The sequence below is a fragment of the Sinocyclocheilus anshuiensis genome, unplaced genomic scaffold (genome assembly GCF_001515605.1).
Source record: "Sinocyclocheilus anshuiensis isolate Anshui unplaced genomic scaffold, SAMN03320099.WGS_v1.1 scaffold787, whole genome shotgun sequence".
Classification (NCBI taxonomy): Eukaryota; Metazoa; Chordata; class Actinopteri; order Cypriniformes; family Cyprinidae; genus Sinocyclocheilus; species Sinocyclocheilus anshuiensis.
In genome coordinates this window covers 597,642-619,638 of record NW_015548230.1, presented here as the reverse complement: position 1 = coordinate 619,638, position 21,997 = coordinate 597,642, and the positions used below count along the sequence as shown (strand labels likewise).

At 36.7% G+C, this 21,997-nt stretch overlaps 1 protein-coding gene across 1 annotated transcript in view; it reads left to right on the top strand.

Moving 5' to 3' along the window:
• Positions 1-2,446: 2,446 nt before the first annotated feature.
• The window catches only part of LOC107654572 (UBA-like domain-containing protein 2), a 20,041-nt gene continuing 490 nt past the window's right edge, over positions 2,447-21,997 (top strand). Inside the window, exons 1-2 of the mRNA XM_016441706.1 lie at positions 2,447-2,692; positions 13,546-13,599. Coding sequence (XP_016297192.1) covers positions 2,573-2,692; positions 13,546-13,599 — 174 coding nt within the window. The 5' untranslated portion in view covers positions 2,447-2,572. The remainder of the gene's footprint in view (positions 2,693-13,545; positions 13,600-21,997) is intronic.

Genomic DNA, 21,997 nt, shown 5'->3' with positions numbered 1-21,997 from the left:
CCAGCTACCATATATTGTGAAAAGATTCAGGGAATCCAGAGAAATCTCAGTCTGTGTAGGGCAAGGCAGGGAGCCTCAGATGAATGTGTGTGAGCCGTGTTAAAGGAACACTCCACTATTTTTGAAAATAGGCTCATATGATATTACGCAGCGCCTGAAAATAGTGCCCAGCACGTTCCCTGTGCAAACAGGTGGTCACGTTGGTTATGTTGACAGAAGTTAGCCTATTTTCAGGCGCTGTGTAATATCTTTGCGCCTGCTGCACTCATAGTACGGCAGCAAAGTTCCTTGATTATTACGCCGGAATGAGAGTATAGTTCCTAGCCATATCGGCCTAGAAAATCACAACTTTTCATTTTCCGTCGGTCTTAGTACACGATGTAACTACAGAAGAGTCAAGTTTTAAATAGGAAAAATATAGAAACTCTTTGGTCATTTTTGAGCGAGATGCTAACGGTCTAATCAGATTCAATGATCTATGCTAAGCTAAGCTAAAAGTGCTACCGCCAGACCCGGAGATCGGCTGAATGGATTCGAAAACGGTAAAACTCAACTGTTTAACTCTAGGGGAGTTGGAAAATGAGTGTAATTAGCCTGTTAAAATTAGTGTTCCTTTAAATATACCCCCATGGGCTCAGGAGTACTTCGGAAAACCGCTGTCGCTTAACACAGTCTGCCGCTGCATCAATAAATGCAACTTGAATCTCTGTTACTCTAGGAGAAAACTATACATCAATTCTATGCAGTGATGCCGAGGGGTTCTGAAGTCTTGCATCAAGCAAGATTGTATCAAATAAAAATTTTGCTTTCAAAACTTTAACAGTTAGTATCCTCAATTCCCAAACAATTAAACACTGTAGTGGTACAGTGGTAAACATGCCTCTGTCACAGCTTTTTCGGAATGTGATGTAGCCATCAAAATCAAAATTTGTTTATATTTACAAAATAAAATGAAGTCGGCCAGTGAAAACATTGGAAATGTTTTCTTTGTTCTTTAGTCAATTAAATAAAGGTTAAAGAGAATGAACAAAGAGAGTGTTCAGGGGACCCCGAAACCCCAGCGGTGACCCTGGTGCAAACAAACCATGTACTAACTTTTTAAAACCCTTTTTCTTTAACTTGAACTGTTTGGATGTGGCACAGCCCTTCCTAGAAAATTTCCCACCAGCCGCCACTTTCACATAATTTCTCAGAGAAGTTTGCAGTTGAAGGTGTGGTTTCTATTGCCTGGCCATACCCAGCATGCAGCCTCTCACTGCTAATACTAATGTCACTGTATCCCTTCTCACAACCAGATCACTGAGTTACAACTCAATACACACAGAACGCAGAAGAAACGCCCAGCTCCATTACATTATAGATAGCCTTCTCCATAACAGGCTTTCTCTGACACCCGGTCTGAATTATTCAGACTCTCAGCTGGGTGGGTTGAAACTCCTGAATTCATTTCAAAGCTCTTGCTAACAAAAGCCCAATTCACACCTGACTGAAGCCTTCATGCGCTTGGGACAATAAGGAAAATGAGTCAGTCAGTCAAATGGTTACACGTGTCTGTCTATTATTTATTTATTTCTCTATTTATTTATTTATTTAGTTATTTATCTGTTTAAAAGTAATTTAGCAATTAACAATTATTATTATTATTATTATTATTATTATTATTACAATGCTGGTGGTTTTAATATGCTTTGCCTTTACTCACAGAAGTCTAACGGAAACATTAGAGCGTTTTCATCTGGATATAGATTACAATTGCTCTTTTTGTAATTGTGCATTTATTTTTTTGAATGTCCCTCTTCATCGTTATTTTGGCCCATTGATTTTTTCTTTCTCTTTTAAGTTAGTTATTAATAATAATAATTAATAATTAATAATAATAATCATTATTATACTCATACCTTTTGTTCTTTTAATATTTTGAATTGTTTTTAGCTTTATTTTTTGTTTTCATTTAAATGTTTAGTTTTGAAATGTTGTTATATGCATTTGTCATTTTTATTAGTAGTTATAGAGTTTTAGCTTTTAGTTTTAATTACTTTTTCGTATTTGTAAGTCGCTTTGGATAAAAGAATCTGCTAAATGACTAAAAGTAAAGTAAGTTATATATTTTTTATTTTATTTAAATTGTTTCAATTTCTACTTACAAAATGTGTAAATGTGAGAAATATGTCAAGAACCTGCTGTTGAATTCTGTCATTTTGAAAGTTCAATAACAAGTGTGCGCATCCAGTAAAAGCATTAAAAATAGATATTTTTTTCATCTGACCAATGAAAACGCGACGCTTTCCTGCTATTCTGACCAATCAGAGTGTTCATGCCGATCGCTAGCGTCCAACCACGCGAGACACGTCGATCGACCAATGGGACGCCGTGTGTACTCGCTGTTGTGGCTCCGTGGCCAATCAGAGGGCGCGTTTGGGTTTGTTGTTAGTGGTGATTTGTTGTTACTGGAAGGCGAGCGAGGAGAGAGCGTGAAGGAAGAGCCTGGCGGGGGCGCTCGCTTTCAACGGACACGCAAACATCGTACGGAGATTTTCCGTTCCCGGGAGTCGCGGAGGAGCGAACAGCGGCGATGTCGGTGAATATGGACGAGCTGAGACATCAAGTGATGATTAACCAGTTTGTTTTGACCGCGGGCTGCGCGGCGGACCAGGCGAAGCAGCTTCTGCAGGCGGCGCACTGGCAGTTCGAGGTAACCGGTGATTAATAATCGATCACACCGTTATTCACCGCCACCTTTTAGTCTGGCGTCTTAGGCTCATTTGAGGTGGGCTGTGTGTCAAATCCTGGCGACCCGCTCAATGGGGCTTGAGTTCAAAGCGTTTTTTCGTCGTGTCGGATGCGTCCATTGCGTCATATAAAGTCACGTCGCGTTTGTTTACATGTAAACAGCTTTTCAACGTTGGCCGTCTCGGGTTCAGATTGGCAATGTTTTCATTCTATTGCCTGCTGTTAGCCAGTCTGACTCTTTAAGGAAACAATTAGGCAGAGCAGCTTTGTGTTTGAACCCACCAGCAGCTCACTGAGATGATCTGACTGTGTAATACAGACCAAGACACGTTTCAGTGGAAACCAACACGATGTGCTTCATTCATAGTCATGTAAATAAAGTCAAAGCTGCTCTGGGAGAAAACAATCTGTTTTGGAGACATTTTGTCTTTGCACATTGAAAATGGATGGACATATTGATGGATAAAGAGGTGCATGAATGTACAGTTTGCTGGCTGGATAGATGGGGAAAAAAAAGATAGATCCATAATGTAGATAGTTACATATATTTATATTCATGCATTTGGCAGATGCTTTTATCTACAGTGACACCTTGTATACATTTTATCAGTTCATCATATGTACCTTGGGAATCAAACCCATAACATTGGTGTTGCCCACGGCATGCTCTACTGATTGTACACATAAACAGATGGATAGACATGATATGACTAGACATAACTGCCATATTCATTTACTGAAAATACATGCACTAAAATGAGATGTTTATCGAAGGTAAGTACAGCAGTCAAAATATTGACATACAATCATGGCGGAAGTACATAAAGAAAACTACTGCATTTCATATCAGTTTGTATTTGAGGGTTTATTAATGTGTAAGCTCACATTTGACGTTTCCTGTGGTTGTTTTGAGTGTTTCCTGTAAGGAGGAAGTGTTTGCCACAAACGGACATGCCTCAGAGTCGAATTCATCCATCAGCACGGTTGCAACACACTCACACTCAGTTTTTTTATTTACCTTCCCTGAAAATGTAGCCAAATGAACCCAAGCACACTTTAATCATTCACATCGGCTCATGTGTGTGTGTTTTGTTCTTATTGTGGTATGTGTTAGTAGGTTCGTTGTGTTGATTGTTTGAAACGGTCCAGTTCCCTGTTGAAAAAACCAGCATATGCTGGTTAGGTATATTTTGATGCTGGTTTATGCTGGTCATGTGCTGGCAAAGGAACAGCATAAACCAGCAAAAGGACCAGCATAAACCAGCAAAGGACCAGCTTAAACCAGCGTCAAAACATACCTAACCAGCATATGCTGTTTTTTTTCAACAGGGTTGAGTACAGTGCACACACACTGGTTTGACTAGTTCATGTGTGTATTGTTTATGAAGTACACATGCGTGTAGTAAGCCAAAGAGTGAGTGGATTCCCTGTAGCTCAACCCTAGTTAGTAGGGTAAAGTTTACTCTACTTACAACAGGCTACTGACTGGAATTTTGCCTATTTTTAAAGAGAATATTATGTGAAACCGCTTTTATTGATAACGGTAAACATTTCAAACCGTAGTATGCTATGTTGTTGTCACATGACCTTATTGCATTCATATTTAATTTAGAAAGTGGCATCCAGTTATCTTGCAAATCTAAAGTTGATTTAAAAACGCTGTTTTGTTTGGCGGGCGAATCAAATAATGAGTCAAGAAAAAAAAAAAGATGGTTGAAGTTACGTTCATTCATGTCACTGGGCCTGTTAAGTTGAGCGCACTGCATTGTGGGACTTCCACACAGTGTGTTTTGTTGTATACTGTGGAATAGGGCTGCACGATAAATCGAAATGGAATCGAGATCGCGAGAAGCTGCGATTGTCATGCGTATCTTTCAGTGAAGCACGGTTCTGTGATCAGCAGTAAATCTCCATCCAAAGGCCAGAGGGCGCTCTCGCGCTGAAACTCCAAATACGCCTCGCAGAAGAAACCCAGAAAATGCCTATCGCTGCAGCTGAATAAACAGAAGATTCAACTGCTTTCATTGATTCAACGTGACTAATAAACACACGACTACGGCAATATACGGTTTATCTGAGTTCTTATTATTATAATTTTCATTAAAATAAAGTATATTTATAATGCAATGCCTTTATCACTGCTTAAAACATCATCTCACAGAAGGATTTATTTCAAACACTCGACTGACGTTATGAAGTGAGTTTGGAGTAAAAATATGTTATTAAATGTGGTATTTTCACATGCTTTCAGATGGAGCAGCATTTACTACACAGAGCCGTAGTTCACTGAGAAGCTATGCAAACAGCTGTCATTATCGCGTACGATTTCTTCGATTTCAGAATCGCACAATAAAATCGTCTGCGATTTATTTTTTTGCGTAACTTGTCAGTGAACTACGGCTATGTGTAGTAAATGCTGCTCCATCTGAAAGCACGTGATGATGATTTACTACTGATCACAGAACCGGCTTTACTAACAAAATGCGCATGACAATTGCATTCGATTAATCGTGCAGCCCTATTGTGGAACAAAAAAAAAAAAACTAAATAGGTAATTTTTGGCTCAGAATTCAGACTTTTTTTTTTTTTTTTGGAGAATTGCGAGTTATAAACTCAGAATTATGAGTTAAACAGTCATAACCTTTTTTTTTAATCCCGTGGCAGAAACAAGCTTCCACAATTTACTGCTTGTTTAAGAAAGGTTTTGTTGAAATCGGTAGGTACTTCTTTTGAATGAGTTCTTATTTTGTGAAACTTAAACAGTATGTTCTATATAGTATGAATGTGTGTAGTATGCTGAAAATGGCATCATCGGTTTTTGGCCCAAAGGAAAAAAAATGCTGAAAATACAAACCGAAAGTATATGCCCCCTTGCCCCTCCCCCCGTGCTCAGCACTAAGATTTAATTGTGCCATTTTCAATAAACAGTTCCGAGTGTGATTTATTTGATTGGTTTGTAGTTTTTCCGTTCAGTCTCATTCAATTTCATTAAATTAAAAAGCCTAATATTAATACAATTAATTATACAAAAAGTGTTTTAAAGTATTTTAAAATAAGTAATTTTCGGGGGGTTTTTCCAAGTGCATCCTTCTTTTTCGGTTTCGGCCCATAATTTTCATTTCGGTGCATCCGTCGTTATGTCATTGTCAGTTGCGTCATTTCACTGCAATTCACAAATCCTTTCCTGTGGCCTCATGGGAATTTAAAGTGTCCAGTGAATGCACACATCAGAAAGTATTAAGTTGAGTTATTTTATTTTTATTTTTTTACTATTGCCTTCTAAATAGTAATGAATATTCAGATGGAGCCTAAATATTTTTCTCCTGTGCATAGTACACATGATATATACTGCACTAGTTTGTCAGGGCATACTGGTGTTGTCATAACTGTTGCCTCATATACGTCACTGTGGTTAGTGTTTGGTAACTTTTGCTGGTTTGTTTTTCGATTGTGAAAGAAAGGAAGTCAACCACACCTTCACTGGCAGATACGCTTGTGTTTACATTCCCAGCATTGAATTTCTCAATTCAGTAGTGTTTATCCTGAAGTATCCGCAGCGTCCTGATGGTTTTCTCTGATGTAACTCTTTGAGCGATCTGTTGTGGCTGCTGTAGTTTGAACAGGTGGTCTAACAGGGTCTCTCTATCTCTCTCTCTCTCTGGTGTTGGTAGTAGTGTGATTGATTGTACCAAGTGCATGTCAAGGACAAGTGTCCCCTTTGGATCTCTTATACAATGTGTAATGTCGGTGACAGATGAAGGAGTCAGAGAGGTTTGCTCTTAACGTTCTGATCTCATTCTGTGATAACATCAGGACGGAGAGCAGCCAGGGACAGCTAAAGCAGGTAGACACGATTAACCGGTATAAAATTTGTCAACCGGTAGAGATTTTGGACTATTGTCTCTATCGCGGTTACACGCTCACATGACGTTCGTTACTGCAAAATAAAGTCGGAACACAGACTACAAGTAAGCAGGTTTGACAAATTTATTTAGCGCATGTGCAAACAAGTTCTCGCACAACCACGCTTGATTTGGTTTTCCACTCAAGTCAAGGCTGGGGTGTGTGATATATATCGTCTGCACTACTAGCGTAAATTTTGTTTTAACGATGTGCGATCTGACATTATCGAGTATCACAAAAACATACTCCGAGAGTGCACGCATACACTGCGTGATTTAGTCTGTTAAAATGCATTTAGAAAGCCCATAAGATTCAAGATAAGAGGCAAAGTGCCTCTGTCTTTTTATTTATATCATTTAATATAGTTAATCTATATCACGGCATATAATCTATATCAATGTCTATTGATAGAGAGAGATAGAGAGACCCTGTTAGACCACCTGTTCAAACTAACACATATTAAACCGTAAAATTACTGTAAAAAGCATGATTTACAGTTCAGATACAGGTTTTCACAAAAAACAAAATGTTTTATAAAACGATAAACTTAACATTTCAGCCTTTAAACAATTTTTAAGAAAAGGGATGAGGCAAAAGTATCAATTATTATATTAATTTAAACAATTATTCATTTGGTGAGCGGCTGGAAACTAGCCACCTCTCCTAGTTAGAGTTGGTATTAACATCATAAACTGAAAGCAATCTTTCCGTGACTTTCTTTTCAAATGTTTTAAAATTGATCAACTGAGTCTAATATGATCCAGCGGGCCATATTAAAAGACATTGCGGGCCCTGATTTAGGTCATAAGTGAAAACAAACAGCTGAGAAAAAAAACACATGTGTAAGACTATATTGAATCCGGGCAGCTCTTAAAGTGACAGCAGTCTAATATTCCTGCTGTCTGTCATTGATTTAGTCAAGAGCAGTGAGAGTTTTCTCTCTTTTGTTGTTTGATTAACATGACTTTTGTAACTTTAATATTTAATTTACACAATATGCAGTGTTTTTATACATTTGGTTACTTATTTATTTGTTCTACTGTAGTTTTTTGTCCTATTGTAATTAGTTTCTTATTCTTATTTAATCGCTGACTGTTTACTTTTCTTCAGTGAGCTTGAGTTTTTTTTTTTTATAACTATATTATAAATAAATATATCGTGATATATATCGTTACCGTAAAATAATAGTACTACTCATATCGCGATTTAAGATTTTGGTCATATCGCCCACCCCTAATCGGCTGTATTTTAGCCTCAGGAAGCTAGACATTTGACTGGTCTAGTCTGGTTTTAACTAGGGCTGTGCGATATGGACAAAAAAAACCTATCGCGATTTCTTTGATCAATTTTGCGATTTCGATTTTAATCACGATTTTGACACACAGAGACATGCTTTACAGTCATTAATGCATTCAGTGTGAATTTGAAAAATATTTTCAAAAGAAAACCAATTAGAGCTTTATCAAAAAGCTGTAACATGTCTCTAGAACAGACACAAGGCAAAATAATCACTAAGTAAAGGTATGGCAGGAAAAAAAAATCCCCTGTCCAGGGATTTTTTTTTTTGCCATGCATTGGTCATAGAGCTCTTTGTGGCGTTGCCTCAGATGTTGAACTAGATTTGTTGCACCAAGTTCACACGCACTCCCGTCTGCAGTGCGTATACAGTATGTGTATGCGGTGCAGAAGCAGCACGGACTCATTTTGCTTTCGCACAGGACGCGTTTGCAGTCCGCTCCTGATCCGCGGCTGTTTACCACAAACACAACATTTATCCATTATTTTGATTTCAAATCCAAACGTTGTTTCTGAAAATGCTTTTTCAGCATTGTGATTCTCTTTTATCACAGTACAGTAATACAATCTTTCATAGACATATTCACGTTTAAACTCAATAAATATAACTTTGTTTAACTACCACTACGAGTGCCATCTATTGTTGCCTTGTTTATCTAAAAGTGCACTTTTCCTTGTTTTAAATCTAGCCAAAAAGCCGTGTGTTGCCTGTGAAACAGTAGACTTTAATTATATGCATTTATGGTGTAATTACATTTCCGTGTCAATCCATGTTAATTTTTACCGGCAATAATGCGCTGTCACTTTAATTCAGCACGTGCAGCACAGCAGAAATAGACTCCGTGCGGAAATGATCGCAGCATGACTGCTGCAGACGCACCGCTCCTGGAGCGCACTGCTGGACCGCAATCGCGTGCAGTGTGAACGCTCTGATCAATTAACATGGGCGCGGAAAAAATACGCACCACAGACGGAGTGTGTGAACCTGGCGTTACGTTTGTATGCCCACCCGGTTTGTTCCGACGCGCTGCATTCTGATTGGTTCGGATAGCATACTGCGGGAGGTCGGGGGCGCGGAAAATCGTGCTATAAAGCAATTTAGAAATCGCGCACGCTCAAATCGTGATTTTATGACGATTTCGATTAATCGCACAGCCCTAGTTTTAACTCGAAAGCACTTATTCTGTAAATCTGGTAGATTATAAACATGACTTCATTTCCATGGCCTTCTGCGAGCATCTAGGTTGTTGCATCTCTTGCAAATTATTGGTGAACACAAGTTCCGTGTTATAAAACAAAAGGGACAAAAACATGAATAAAACAGTGAAGCTGGTGCCGTCTCCTTCCGAGCCGTTACCTAGTTACAGTGGTAAACATCTGTCCAAGCCATCAAACCAAGCGTGAAAACGGCACCAGTGACATTTTCGAGTGTTTGTTGCTATTCTCAGAGCTGTATCCACATGACAGTGCTCCGTGGAGCAAATTGAGTTTGATTTGCTCTAGCAGCTTCTGTGTAGATTCTCCATTTGTCTCTGTCCCTTTCTGCACATAACTGACCTGGTTTATTGCGAGCGTGCCGTGTGTTGGTGAGATGGCTCTCTGTGGGCATGTTCTGCACCCACTTATTCCCACTGGAGCAGCAGAAATCATTCGCAGAGAGGCTGGATACCACACTCTGGCTGTGTGTCAAAACCTAGCGGGCTGCCTGCTAGAATCTGACAATAATCACAGTTGTCAATTGCTTCCCTTGATATTGTAATCATGATTGCAATTTGCATGATAATACAATTGAATGCTGTATTATTTATGTAGCCTACACATCAAAATAAGCTAAAAACATTTAAATGGGTGTATTGCAGTTTTATGCGTTATTAAATCAAGATGGTGAATAAACAGCTTCACATTGGTGCTGCTAGCATTATTAACAAAACTGTTATTAAACAAGTCAAGAAATTGCATTTAAAAATTGACAGTGTAATAATATTATAAACACAGACTCCAGGCTCAAAGTAGGGTCACATTTACAGTTGCTTGGCAAAATGTTGTAAAATTCAAGAAGTTGGGCGATTGGAAGTTTCACAAGGGCCCAAAATTGAATTGAATTCAAGTGACCATTCAAAATTCAATTGAATTTTTCCACACGTCTTGCAGTGTTTTTAATTGTGTGCATGTGACATGTAACAAATCCCCAAAATTTCAAAGTAGTCCTGATTCTTTTCTCTTTGGATCTAAAGTTTTTTTTTAATGTTTGTCACTGCTTTCGTATTATTCAACAGAAATGTCTGTGATTGGTTACAATGGAAAACATGTATAGAAGCATGTGGAGCAATGGGAGTAAATCTATATATAAAGTTGCAGTCACAAATGATTCAGCAAAATTTTGCAGAAAAAAAGTTTGATAACTTGGACCCATTGCAAAATCTGTGTTGGGAAGTCTTTCACCCTCGTATGAAATTCCTGATCGTGTGGATTCCTATTGAAATTACATGAATTTCGGCTGTGCAAACTCACCAAAAAATGGTAAATATGACTGTGCCTTAAAGCTGTGAGCACTGCACTTCTCGATTAGTTTGTGTTCTAAATGCAATCTCATTTTTTGCTACCTAAACAGACAGCCTTTTTGGCATTCGATTTAAACTCATCATGAAGCTTGTATATTATTTGTGACCCTGGACTAGTGCTGGGCGGTATCCCGGTTCATACCGAATACCGGTGTTTATTTTTGTGATGGTATGAATTTTTAAAATACCGCAATACCGGTGCATGTCGTTAAAACAACGTTGGGAACGCGACACTGTTTGAAATGGGTCCCTTTTCACTGTTGCAGAGAAAATCGCCTTTAAAGTTGCCCAAATGAAGTTTTTAGCAATGCATATTACTAATTAAAAATTAAGTTTTGATATATTTACAGTAGGACATTGACAAAATATCTTCATGGAACATGATCTTTACTTAATATCTTAATGATTTTTGGCATAAAAGAAAAATCAATAATTTTGACCCATACAATGTATTGTTGGCTATTGCTACAAATATACCCCAGCGACTTAAGACTGCGTTTGTGCTCCAGGGTCACATTTAGCCATCCACCTCAGGATAGACTCATTGTTTGTGCAGATGCCAGGTTTGCACACTGAGGAATCCTCCTTTAGCAGTCAGTGCCAGCATTAATACAATACAGATGCTCTGAGGTACAAGTGAGCGTTGTTTAGAGCCATACCCGCGTGTGTGCAGTAGGAAATGAGCAATAATCGAGCACTTGAATGAAAACAGGCTCTGTACACATGATGGTGTTTGGGGGAGGGACGGAGAAGATCTGATGAAAAAGAACTCTGTGGTTCTGGAGCAGTGGAAACAATGGCAGATTGGCGAGTTCATCTTGATATGTGTGTCACGTCAAGCAGCAGACATTCCTGCACTTGCCGTGGCTGTTGTTAAACAAAACGGGAGAGCGGGAGAAAGATGGATAAAGACAGGAGAGGGGGAAGGGGCCAGACGGGGGAAAAGAAGAGGGCGCCCACTGAGGAAAGTGTTACCAGACGAGGGGTTGAGCGAGAGAGGGCCAGACACTCAAGTGTTGGGCAATATTTTGACGGTTTAAAGGCCATATGTTGAGTTCAGAGAAGCGCTGAGCATGAGAGTCATTGTCAAATCATATTCTGAAACTGTTTTAAAATGATACTCTACTCTTAAAAGCTATTTTTTTCACCCCAAATCTAAGCATTTGTTTGAAATAGATTAGTAATTAATGCATGGACCTTTTTCAGATGCATTAAAGTGGACGTCATCGTAGTTTAAACTTCAATGTTAGTGAATTGTAACTTCAGCAAAAAAAAAATAATTATATATATATATTTAGCATTCCCATTGGCTTCAGTAGCAAACGAAAAAATACACGATAGCATTTCTATTCCACCATAGACTTTCCAAAAGAGGAAGACATATCAAGAAATTGATTAAAGGAGAAAGTTTACCAATTTGCCATCACTGCCTCAACCATTATATTAGAAATACTCGTGCAGCAGTTAACTAGCTTTCTGTAGTTCCAGTGTAACATAATTGAGGCCACAAGAGGGCGCATCGAGCAAAATATTACTAATGCACGTTTATTCAAAGCATAATATAGCGTGACTATCTGTGAAACTATAACATATATAAACTATAACAACTATAAACAAAACAGCATCATGTATGTATGCATAGTTTAATACAAAGGACCGAAAGCCAATCACACAGAGTACATTTTTCGTTTAAAAACACGAGTTGCAGTGGGATTGGGAAAAACCCAGCCATAAAGTCTCGAGATAAAATTCGACGAATATTCGAAATTCGAATTTTTTTTGACAGCCCTAATGCAAAGTGTTGAGTTATAAATATACATGAATTTAAAAAAAAAAATGAAAAAAATAAAAACTTTGTAAATTTAACATTAATAACTGAAAACATGTCGTCATAGTCTGATAAGGCTCCATTTGTTTGCATGCTGTTTACAATTATTTTAATACACCTTTTCTCTGAACAGGTTTTTCATTTTTAAATAGAAGTAAAAAAATGTCATAATGTTATAATTACAACTGCCCTGATATCATAATAAAGGAAGAAGCTACAAAATGATATCTAAAAAAAAATCTTGAAAAGGAAACCACCCGTACTTTGGCATAAACTTTTATTATCAAACACTGAAGCTTTTGTTAAATTATTTTTAAAGAAATATATAAATAAAAATTTGAAAACATTTTGTCTTCCAAATCAAATGGGGTACGACCAGCAGACACAAACTTGCAAAAGAAAAAAAAAATCATAAAACAGGAAATTATGTCAGAATCAAGGTCTGTAAGTGTTGTAATATGAGATAATAATAGAATATCAGATGATTAAATCAAGGTTAGTTCGGGTAAAATGTCATGTGGTGTGACTCCCCCAAAAATGTGATGATATTTATCAATGAAGTCATTATATTTGTTCAAATACTTTTTATCTTGAGAAATATTTTACTTATTGGAAATAACGCTGATGTATACACTCACATGTATTCAAGGTACAAGGGAAATATGTTATTAATTGAATAAATATCATTTTTAGAGTCATAAGGGCTGTGCAAAATAAAGCAGTGTGTTTAGTATATTGCTGTGTGGTTGCTAAGGTGTTTTGCGTGGTTGCCAAGTAGCTGCTTGCTCAAGAAATGTCAAGAAGTGTCCCTCCTTCACTGAAAGTCTATGGGTATTTTTGCTCCATTTATCACCCACTAGACTCAGATCTCCTCAAAAGCTGCATGATTTCAGGCGTCACTGATGTCAGTGACACAAAAGTATAAGCAGTAGTAATAGAGATGCTTGTCTTAGAAAGGAAAACTGGTCTTGCCTACGCGTTTGTTTGTGTATTTTCCACTCTCACATATTTTTGTATCTCTGAGCCCGCATAGTGTATTAGTTCCTAGAATCCTGCACAGATTGCGTGACGGTTTAGAAACCCACATTTAGTGCTTGGACCGACTGACCCGTGTCTGTCACAGTCAGGGAGGAGGGAGCAGAGAGCCAGAGATATTCTGCTCATTCATGTTGTAACACAGATCCCTCCAGCTCATCCCCATCTCTCTCTCTCACTCTCTTTCCGCAGACGGCTCTGAGCTCCTTCTTCCAAGAGGCCAACATCCCCAGTCATCACCAGATGGTAAGTGCCTTTAATACGGAGAAAGAGGGAAAAAGAGCAGCCGTGTTCAACATCCCGTCATTGTCATCAGACGGCCCGTTCTCAACATAGCATCTGAGAGAATAATGTGGGGCTGGACTTCCTGAAGGCCACAGATATTAATAAAGAGCCTGAAATACACTTATCATGCTAGTCAGGGCTTGTTAGACACCGTCCAAATTGTTTTTCATGCCCAGTTTCCAGCATCTGTCCGACTCTCAAATGAAATTTGACGTCATATCCAGGGCAAATTTTGGATGAGTTGTGTGTGCAACACAATTTCAGTAAATGGTCTTAGTCAACTACTAGGGAGGAGGTTTTATATTGTGAAGGTTAGAATGTGTTTTTTATTGAATAAGTACTATTTTCTATGATGGTTCGGTTGCACCAAGAGCTTGTAACACTCCAAAGAGAAAGGAAAACTTGAAATCGCATCATAGGCAGAATTTGGAGGCATCAAAAGCAGATGCAGTAGGGGGAAAATTATATTGCCTTCTGAACAAGTCATTTTAGCCAAATTCTAAGCATTGCATATGTTCTTTCAGGATAAGGCAATCCCAGAATGCATTGCAACTAATGCTGTTGTTTTCGTTAACTAAAACCATTAAGAACATTTTTGTTTATTAAAAAAAATAAATAGTTAAATTCAATAAAGTTGAAAGACTTAAACCAAAATCAGGAAATCATGAAATAATTTTAAGTACTAAAATGACTAACTGAAATAAAACTGAAATAAAAATAAGTGAAACGTATTTTGAGAAATTTATTTTAAATAAATAAAAACAAAAACTCAAAAAAAAATCTACTTAAATTTAAGTAAATATCAATTAAAACTGACAAGCTTATTACTAAAAACAAGGCCAACTAAGAAAGTTGATTATCATTGTAATTCTTACAATACAAAAAATGATTTGAAATGTTTAAGTGCTCTTTTTATTAAAATATCATGATATTAGCTTTAGCAACATGCTAACATCAAAATATTGAAACAAAAACAATTGAGTCACATGTACGTCATACAATAGCACTACTTGTGTGTCTTGTGAAGTTGCTGCCTATGTAGAGTGTTTTAAATCGGTCATTTATGAGGCTCCACTTTCTTGTGTTTAAAAACAGCTAGTAGGAGCACAAAGAGATGCTTTTAACTATTTTTATCTGCTGCCATGCTGTCTTTATGAACACTTATGATGCCAGACGCTGAAAAAAGGGCTAGATGTGACGCAGAATTTAGATGACTTCAGCGTTTAACCCCCCTTTAGAGGGGCTGAATTTAAAAACGTCAGAGTTTGAACATGCTGACAGTTTCATCCCCTTTTAAGCAGTCTGAAAAAATATCAGGGAAGACTAGACGAGTCTGTGGACTAGTCAACCGCATTAAAGAAGCAGAGCCGTTAAACGAGTATCAGAGCATCTTCTACAATCTGAAAACCTTCCAGCCTTGACTCCCACTCATGTGTCCATATTCTTTCTCCCTGGATATGTAGCCTTATATATCAGCGATTTGAAGATGTGCTGGTCAATTCCCTCAGCGACAGGAGCAGATCTGACTCAATCGTGTAGTCTGGGGCTTGATGGAGGGATTTTTAGGCCTGTACACACACACGCAGCTGTTTTTGAACCTCATCAGACGGCTGAAACACGAGCCGTGCCGTTTCCTCTTAGAAGAAAACAGACGTGCAATCAGTTTTTCTTCTCACAAAACCAGTCCCCGTGGACAAGCCGTGATATGATTCTTGCAGTCATGTTGCGTTTATAAAAGCTTAACGTCAGCCTCCACCCACAACATGTGCGTGCCTGGATCTCTGTGTGTGTGTGTGTGTGTGTGTGTTTCTTTTTTCTCTCCCGCTTTTAATCTGGCTGTATGTGAGGGGAGTGTGTTTGAGAAAGGCAGAGACAGGAAGTCTATCTGTGTTTGTTTTTATTTTGAGAGCAGCCATTACATCATGCAGCCGGGGACCATATATGGGCAAAGGGGTGGAGCAAAGACGAGCAGGATCTGATTGGATCAGAAGCGCGCGCGTGTGTGTGTGTGTGTGTGTGTGTGTGTGTGTGTGTGTGTGTGATACAGATGCAGTCAACACAATGAAGACATTTATAAACACACGGGACCCGTTTCCTGAGATGTACATTCTCATAAGTCACTTCCGTTTTGTTCTCCACATGAAATAATTAAATAATATACACTTATTTTTTTATCTTGAGTAGACTGTTTTTTTTTCTTCTTTTTGTAATGATTTATTTTCCTTCAGAAGGTGGAATATGTGGAATATTTCACATTTAAGCCAATAAAATATACATTTAAAATAAAAATACTGCAAAATACAGTTTCCTGAGAATTACAAAATGTTTGTTTCTGGTAAGTTAGGTTAGTAGTTATTTGATGAATGCCAGTGATAATGAAGTCTTGTTTATCTGAATTTTCATTAAGAAGAATATTCATTAGAACAGTTCTTGATGTAAACTGTAGTTAAGTAGTGCTTCGTAGTATTTCTGTTTAATAATTCAAATAAATGACTAATGTCAATGTTTTAATAATGCAAAATTAATCTATAAATTAACTTACAGTACAGTTTAATGTAGTTCGAATAACACTAAAGCTACATAAACGTTAAAGGTTTTTTAATAAGGCATTTACATAATGACTGTTTCTTGTTGAATTTTGTTTTTGTCTATTTATTACCCGAATTACACACATTAATTTTGGCGGTAATAGTGTTGGCACTAGGGCTTTTTTGTCGATTATTCCCTTGAAATTGTAATTGCAATTATTAATTACGATTATCACAATTGACATTGAATGATGTTTATAGCATTGTTTGATGCAACGCAATGCCGTATTTTTATATGAAATTAAACAAGCTGAAAACACTCTTAACTGAAAAACCTTTAGTGCTGTTCTATAGTATTAAGCCTCAAATGTCAACTATACATCGGATTGGTTTCTACTTTAAATTATAAAAAAGTAAAAATATAAATGGTATTATAATGTTATACTAAAACTAAAACTATGGGAAAACCCTTAAGATAACATGTAGAAAGAAAAAAATGCATCTTAAGCATGCAGAATAACATAAGTGGACTTTGAACGATTAATTGCCGCTTTGAACGATTACGTAACTGTGGCGTCCGTAATTGTAATCTCGATTAGAAATTCTATTAATTGCGCAGCCCTAGTTGGCACACCATTTTTTTCCAGTTTAGAGGTCTGTAATCAGATCAGCTGTGGCAGTAGGGCCCAAAGTCACGAGTCTGGACCCGTCTTCCTGTCGAGGAACCTGCTGAACTGGGCCTGCCCCCTCCTCTCAGCTGCTCTGGCCTGTTATTGGCACACGTCTGCTTCGACTCTCTCTCGAGGCGGTGCAGAGCGCCATAGAAAGTCCCTCAGGCCTCAAACAGGTCCTCTGACCTCCTGTCTGTTTGCCCGGCACAAACTGTTATGACTGTTCTTGAAAAGAGTCTCGTAGCAAAACACTCCACCCTGCGCAGTTCAAACCTCTCGCTGAAGCCCGTAAACACATGTGTTTGGCAGCTCAAATCATATTTTTACTGCACTGTAACACTGCAAGAGCTTTTAAACTCTTCAGAGAGTTGGCCCAGTTATTTTCCATTGTGGTTATTGACCGCATTTGTGACATTATCACTTAACTGGTATTGAATGTGGAACATTCCTTTATTATCTGTGATCTCTCTCAGTAATCTCAATTACGAGATTACGACTTGTAAAAGTCTTCGCGTCTTCGTACAACTCGTAATTACAACGTGCTAACTGAATTTTCGGAGAGCTACAACGGCTGCAGCGTCATGTGGAAACACTCAATATGGCAGCGGCTTTGGCAGTAAAATATACTACATCTTAATATAAAGAGGTTTTTAATGTGAAATAGTACTATATTGTAATATTTCTGATTAATTATTCTGAAAATGGCTATTGTTATAATGCAAGATTAATCTGAAAATAAACAAAAGACATGCAATAGTTTAATGTAGCTAGCACTAGGGTTAGTATACTTAACTAAAACTAAACCTAAAAGTACAACCAAAAAAGAAAAGTTACTTGAAAGTACTTTATTTCAGCTAGTTGCAAGGCAACATTTCTCATTTTTATTTAGTTTTAACTTTATGTATTAAAATAACTAAAACTGAAATAAATTGAATTAAAAAATATGTAGACATAATTTAAAAAGTATACAAATCTCAAAAAACTTTTGAAAAAAATCCAAATATTAATGAAAAACTGGCTAGCACAGAGTGGGATATCCTGTAAAAAGCTAAATAAACTTTAAACATTTATTAATAATTTACTTGTTGAATTGTGGTTTTGTCTATTGATTTACTCAAATTACACACATTCATTTTAGTGTTATTAGTGTTGCCATAAGAAATGCATAATTCTGAGTCTGAGGACCAGTGTTGGGGAAAGTTACTTTTAAAAGTAATGCGTTACAATATTGCGTTACTCCATAAAAAAGTAACTAATTGCGTTACTTAGTTACTTGTTATGGAAAGTAATGCGTTACGTTACTTTTGTGTTACTTTTTAAATCTGGACAGGGCTTGCCTGTTTGTTTTTAAAATAAAAAAGTTCTATTTTTGGCAAATATAAAAGCCTTTTCACACCAAAAGTGAAATGAATAAGCCTCAGGCTGAAGGGAAAGTACATTTACGTCCGTACAGTCGAATGCAGAAGAAATAGAATGGGATTAAATACATAAAGGATATTTGTGTTGTTTAACATTTAATTATTGCAGGTTTGCGTCATATTCTGAGTTGCATTATTTTTATTCATTTTGAGGAATACTGAATCTGTGTTTTTGTGAGTGAGAAGAATTCATGCATATTCATATTCATATTAGAACTACAGTAATATCTTCTGATTTCTCTCAACATGGGGACACCAGAGCTGCAATAAATTGGGGGAAAAAAAAGTAACTTGCGTTACTTATTTGAAAAAGTAACTCAGATATTCTCTTGTAAATTAAAAAGTAATGCGTTACTTTACTAGTTACTTGAAAAAAGTAATCTGATTACGTAACTCGCGTTACTTGTAATGCGTTACCCCCAACACTGCTGAGGACCAACAGCTCAGAGTAGGCCTGGACGATAAAACGATATCGATATTTATCGACGGTGCACCTTCTTCGATAACGATATAAAAAATGTTCGATATAGTGCACGTCATGATATAGGCACGTACTATGAGTGACGCAGACAGCACACACATGAGTGCTGTGCCTGCCTGTGATGAGGAGATTGTGAATAAAAAAAAAAAATATTAGTCGAATTTAAAATAAACATTTGCATTTGAATGCAAAAATAGTACAATCGAATGTTGTGCGCGCGTCAGGGAGCGTCATCGGTGGAGCACGAGATGCGGTGATGATGATGTAAGTGATGTTTTTGCGCGCCGTTGCTGCGTTATTCATTCAAAATATTAGAGAAATATAGTAGCTCAATGCGGAGAAGATCTTGATTAGGTTAAAACCCAAACCAAGCCATTCACACAGAACGCATATTCAGCGCATTTTAGTCGGACAAATATGACTGCTGCACTCGCGTCACACAAGAGATGTACAGAAAGCCATGCAAAGTTAAAACAGTTTCAACATTTAGAAACACGTCACGAATTTGTGGAGGTTTATTCCTTTTCACTGCGTCTCATATGTTTTAAATGCAATCTTCGTGATGGGCGATTCGGCTCTTTGTATTAAGCAATGCATAAATATATGATGCTGTTTTGTTTATGCAATTTACGAAATTATATTTGATTTATGAGTTAATTTAGACATAATGCACGTTTTTTTATAGACCGTTATTTCCTTGCGATGACAATTAAATGTGCTGCATTATTTTGCTCATTGCGCCCTCCTGTGGCCTCGGGAGACAAGCCAAAAGTTTAACATATTTAATCTGCATATAAAACATTAGAAATGAGATATTTGTTTAATTTTTATTTTGTGTTTGTCGTTTGTCTCAATAAATTGAGTTAATTTAAAAAATACAGTGGTTAAATGTAAAAAAAAATTTTCTATTGCTCTTTGTTTTAAAAAAAGGTGATAAAAAATGTCAATAATTATCGATACTGAACGATATGAAACATTATATCGTTGATACATTTTTTAGCTATATCGCCCAGCCCTAGCTCAGAGTAGAGCGTCTAATAATTACGATATGGCATGAGCGCAGCAAAACTACACTTTTGAAAAGGTAGTTAGCTACATTAATAATTACATTGAAGCTATGACTTTTTAGGTATGTAAATGTTTGAATTGATTTTATTTATAAAAATGCAATACATTTGTGTTTTTGTGTTTTGTAACAGTACTGAAAAATCTAAATAGTGTAATGTGTAATAACTATACCTTTTAACAAGTAACGAGGTGAACAGTGAGTGATTTCTGAAAATGGCCAATGGATACAAAAATATAAAGCAAAATACATATTAAGATCAGTAGTTGAAATGTAGAGTGTATTTTGTCCAGTGGCAGCGTTGATGTAAACACTGAGGAGGGTGAAGATGTGACCTTTGAGTGTTTATATCCTCACTGAGTCTGGATGACCTACTTAACAGATGGATGTGTGTTTGTCTGTTTGACCGGCATCAGAGCTGCTCTACCGAAATCAAACTCCATAAACTCTTCTGCTGACAAACCCTTCCTCCTCTTATCAGTCACCTGATCTCAGTGTGTGTGTGTGTGTGTGTGTGTGTGGTGTTATCAACGGAGCAGTTATCAGGAGCTGAAACTACTGTCAATTATGTGGCCTACTTTCCTTCATAACACACGGATGGCAGAGAGAGGCTGAGAGCTCCAGTGCAAACAAAACTCACGCTTTATGGGAATCATGGGACTGATGCTCAGCACATTGTTGTTCAGAAACCCTCTTGTCTTCAGTCTGTTGTGCAGCAGGCACATGCTTTTATTTAAGAGCTCAGAGTCCCATAAAGCCTCACATTTTGCTGACATATGTATCTGTGTGTGATATAATTATGAACCTCACATGGGACATATGCTTTGAGCCTACTATTATATGCATGTTGTTCACATATATTTTCTAGACTACTTGTGAAAAATGTCGTTTTCATTATGAAATGATTATGCGACAGCTACAGCAGGAAGCCATCCTGTTTGTTATTAATGGTCAGAGTGGCTGAGATTTTTTTGGTGCAAGTAACCTTGACTAACCTAAGACATATTCTGCCTTTACATGGGTCAGTATTGTGATTTGTCTTATCTGTTAAATGTATTCAAAATGCATAAATGTAATACATATTCATATGATCACCTCGGATACATTTTTTCTACGATGAACGTTCATTTCTCTATTAAAATTTATTTTGATGTTTAAGTTAAAATTGATAATGATTCTACTGTCCTGATATAACAAAGAAAAAGATTAAAAAATATATAAAATATTAAAAATATTTTAAAAAAGATATAAAATATATATACAGTGGGTAAAAATTTCTTCAAAAGATGTTGTTTGGCATAACCTAAATAACATTTCTATTATTTAAGGTGAATAAATAATATATATTTAATGTCTTAATAATGCAAGATTAATCTGAAAACACATTTCCAATGCATAATCCAGGTCATATTTGAACAAAGCTGCTTATTAATATTTGGACGGACGTTTATCCACCAAATCAAAGTCATGTGGTGTGACCAGCATGCATTGAAAAGCCTAAAACAGGAAACGATACAGACCTTTATGATTGTGGGTCAGTAAGTTTCTTGAAATATTAGATAATTTGGCCTTTTTATTATCAAGTCAAGGTTAGTTCAGGTTGTATCATGTGGTGCAAGTCCCTAACAACATAATGATATTTATGAATAATAAATACTTTTTCATAATACTTTTTTATTTTTATTTTGACCGTATGGTAAGAAAAATGTTATTACTTTTAATTAGATGTTTACACCACATGACATTTTTAGAGTTATTAAAACTTTACTTAAACATAGTGTAAAAGTTTTTTCAAAACCATATGAACAACCAAATATAGCAATATATACCATATGAATACAGAGTAGTCATATTATTCTATTATAGTTTAAATATTTTGAATTAGATTTTTATTTAGGTATTTTCCCTTTTCAGTTTTAGTAATTTCTTTCTTTTACAGTTTTACTTTTAATTATTTTAGTTTATTTGATCAAGTTAAACTAAAAATGAGAAATGTTGCTCTGCAACATATGTTATTTCAGTTAACATTTATTTTGTTTCAAGGATTAAAACTTTTATTTTGTATGAACTATTTGCTTGGTACATGTTTCATTTACACTCATATATGTGAGCCTGCAGCACAAAAGCAGTGTTAAGTCGCTGGGGTATATTTGTAGCAATAGCCAAAAATACATTGTATGTGTCAAAATTATAGA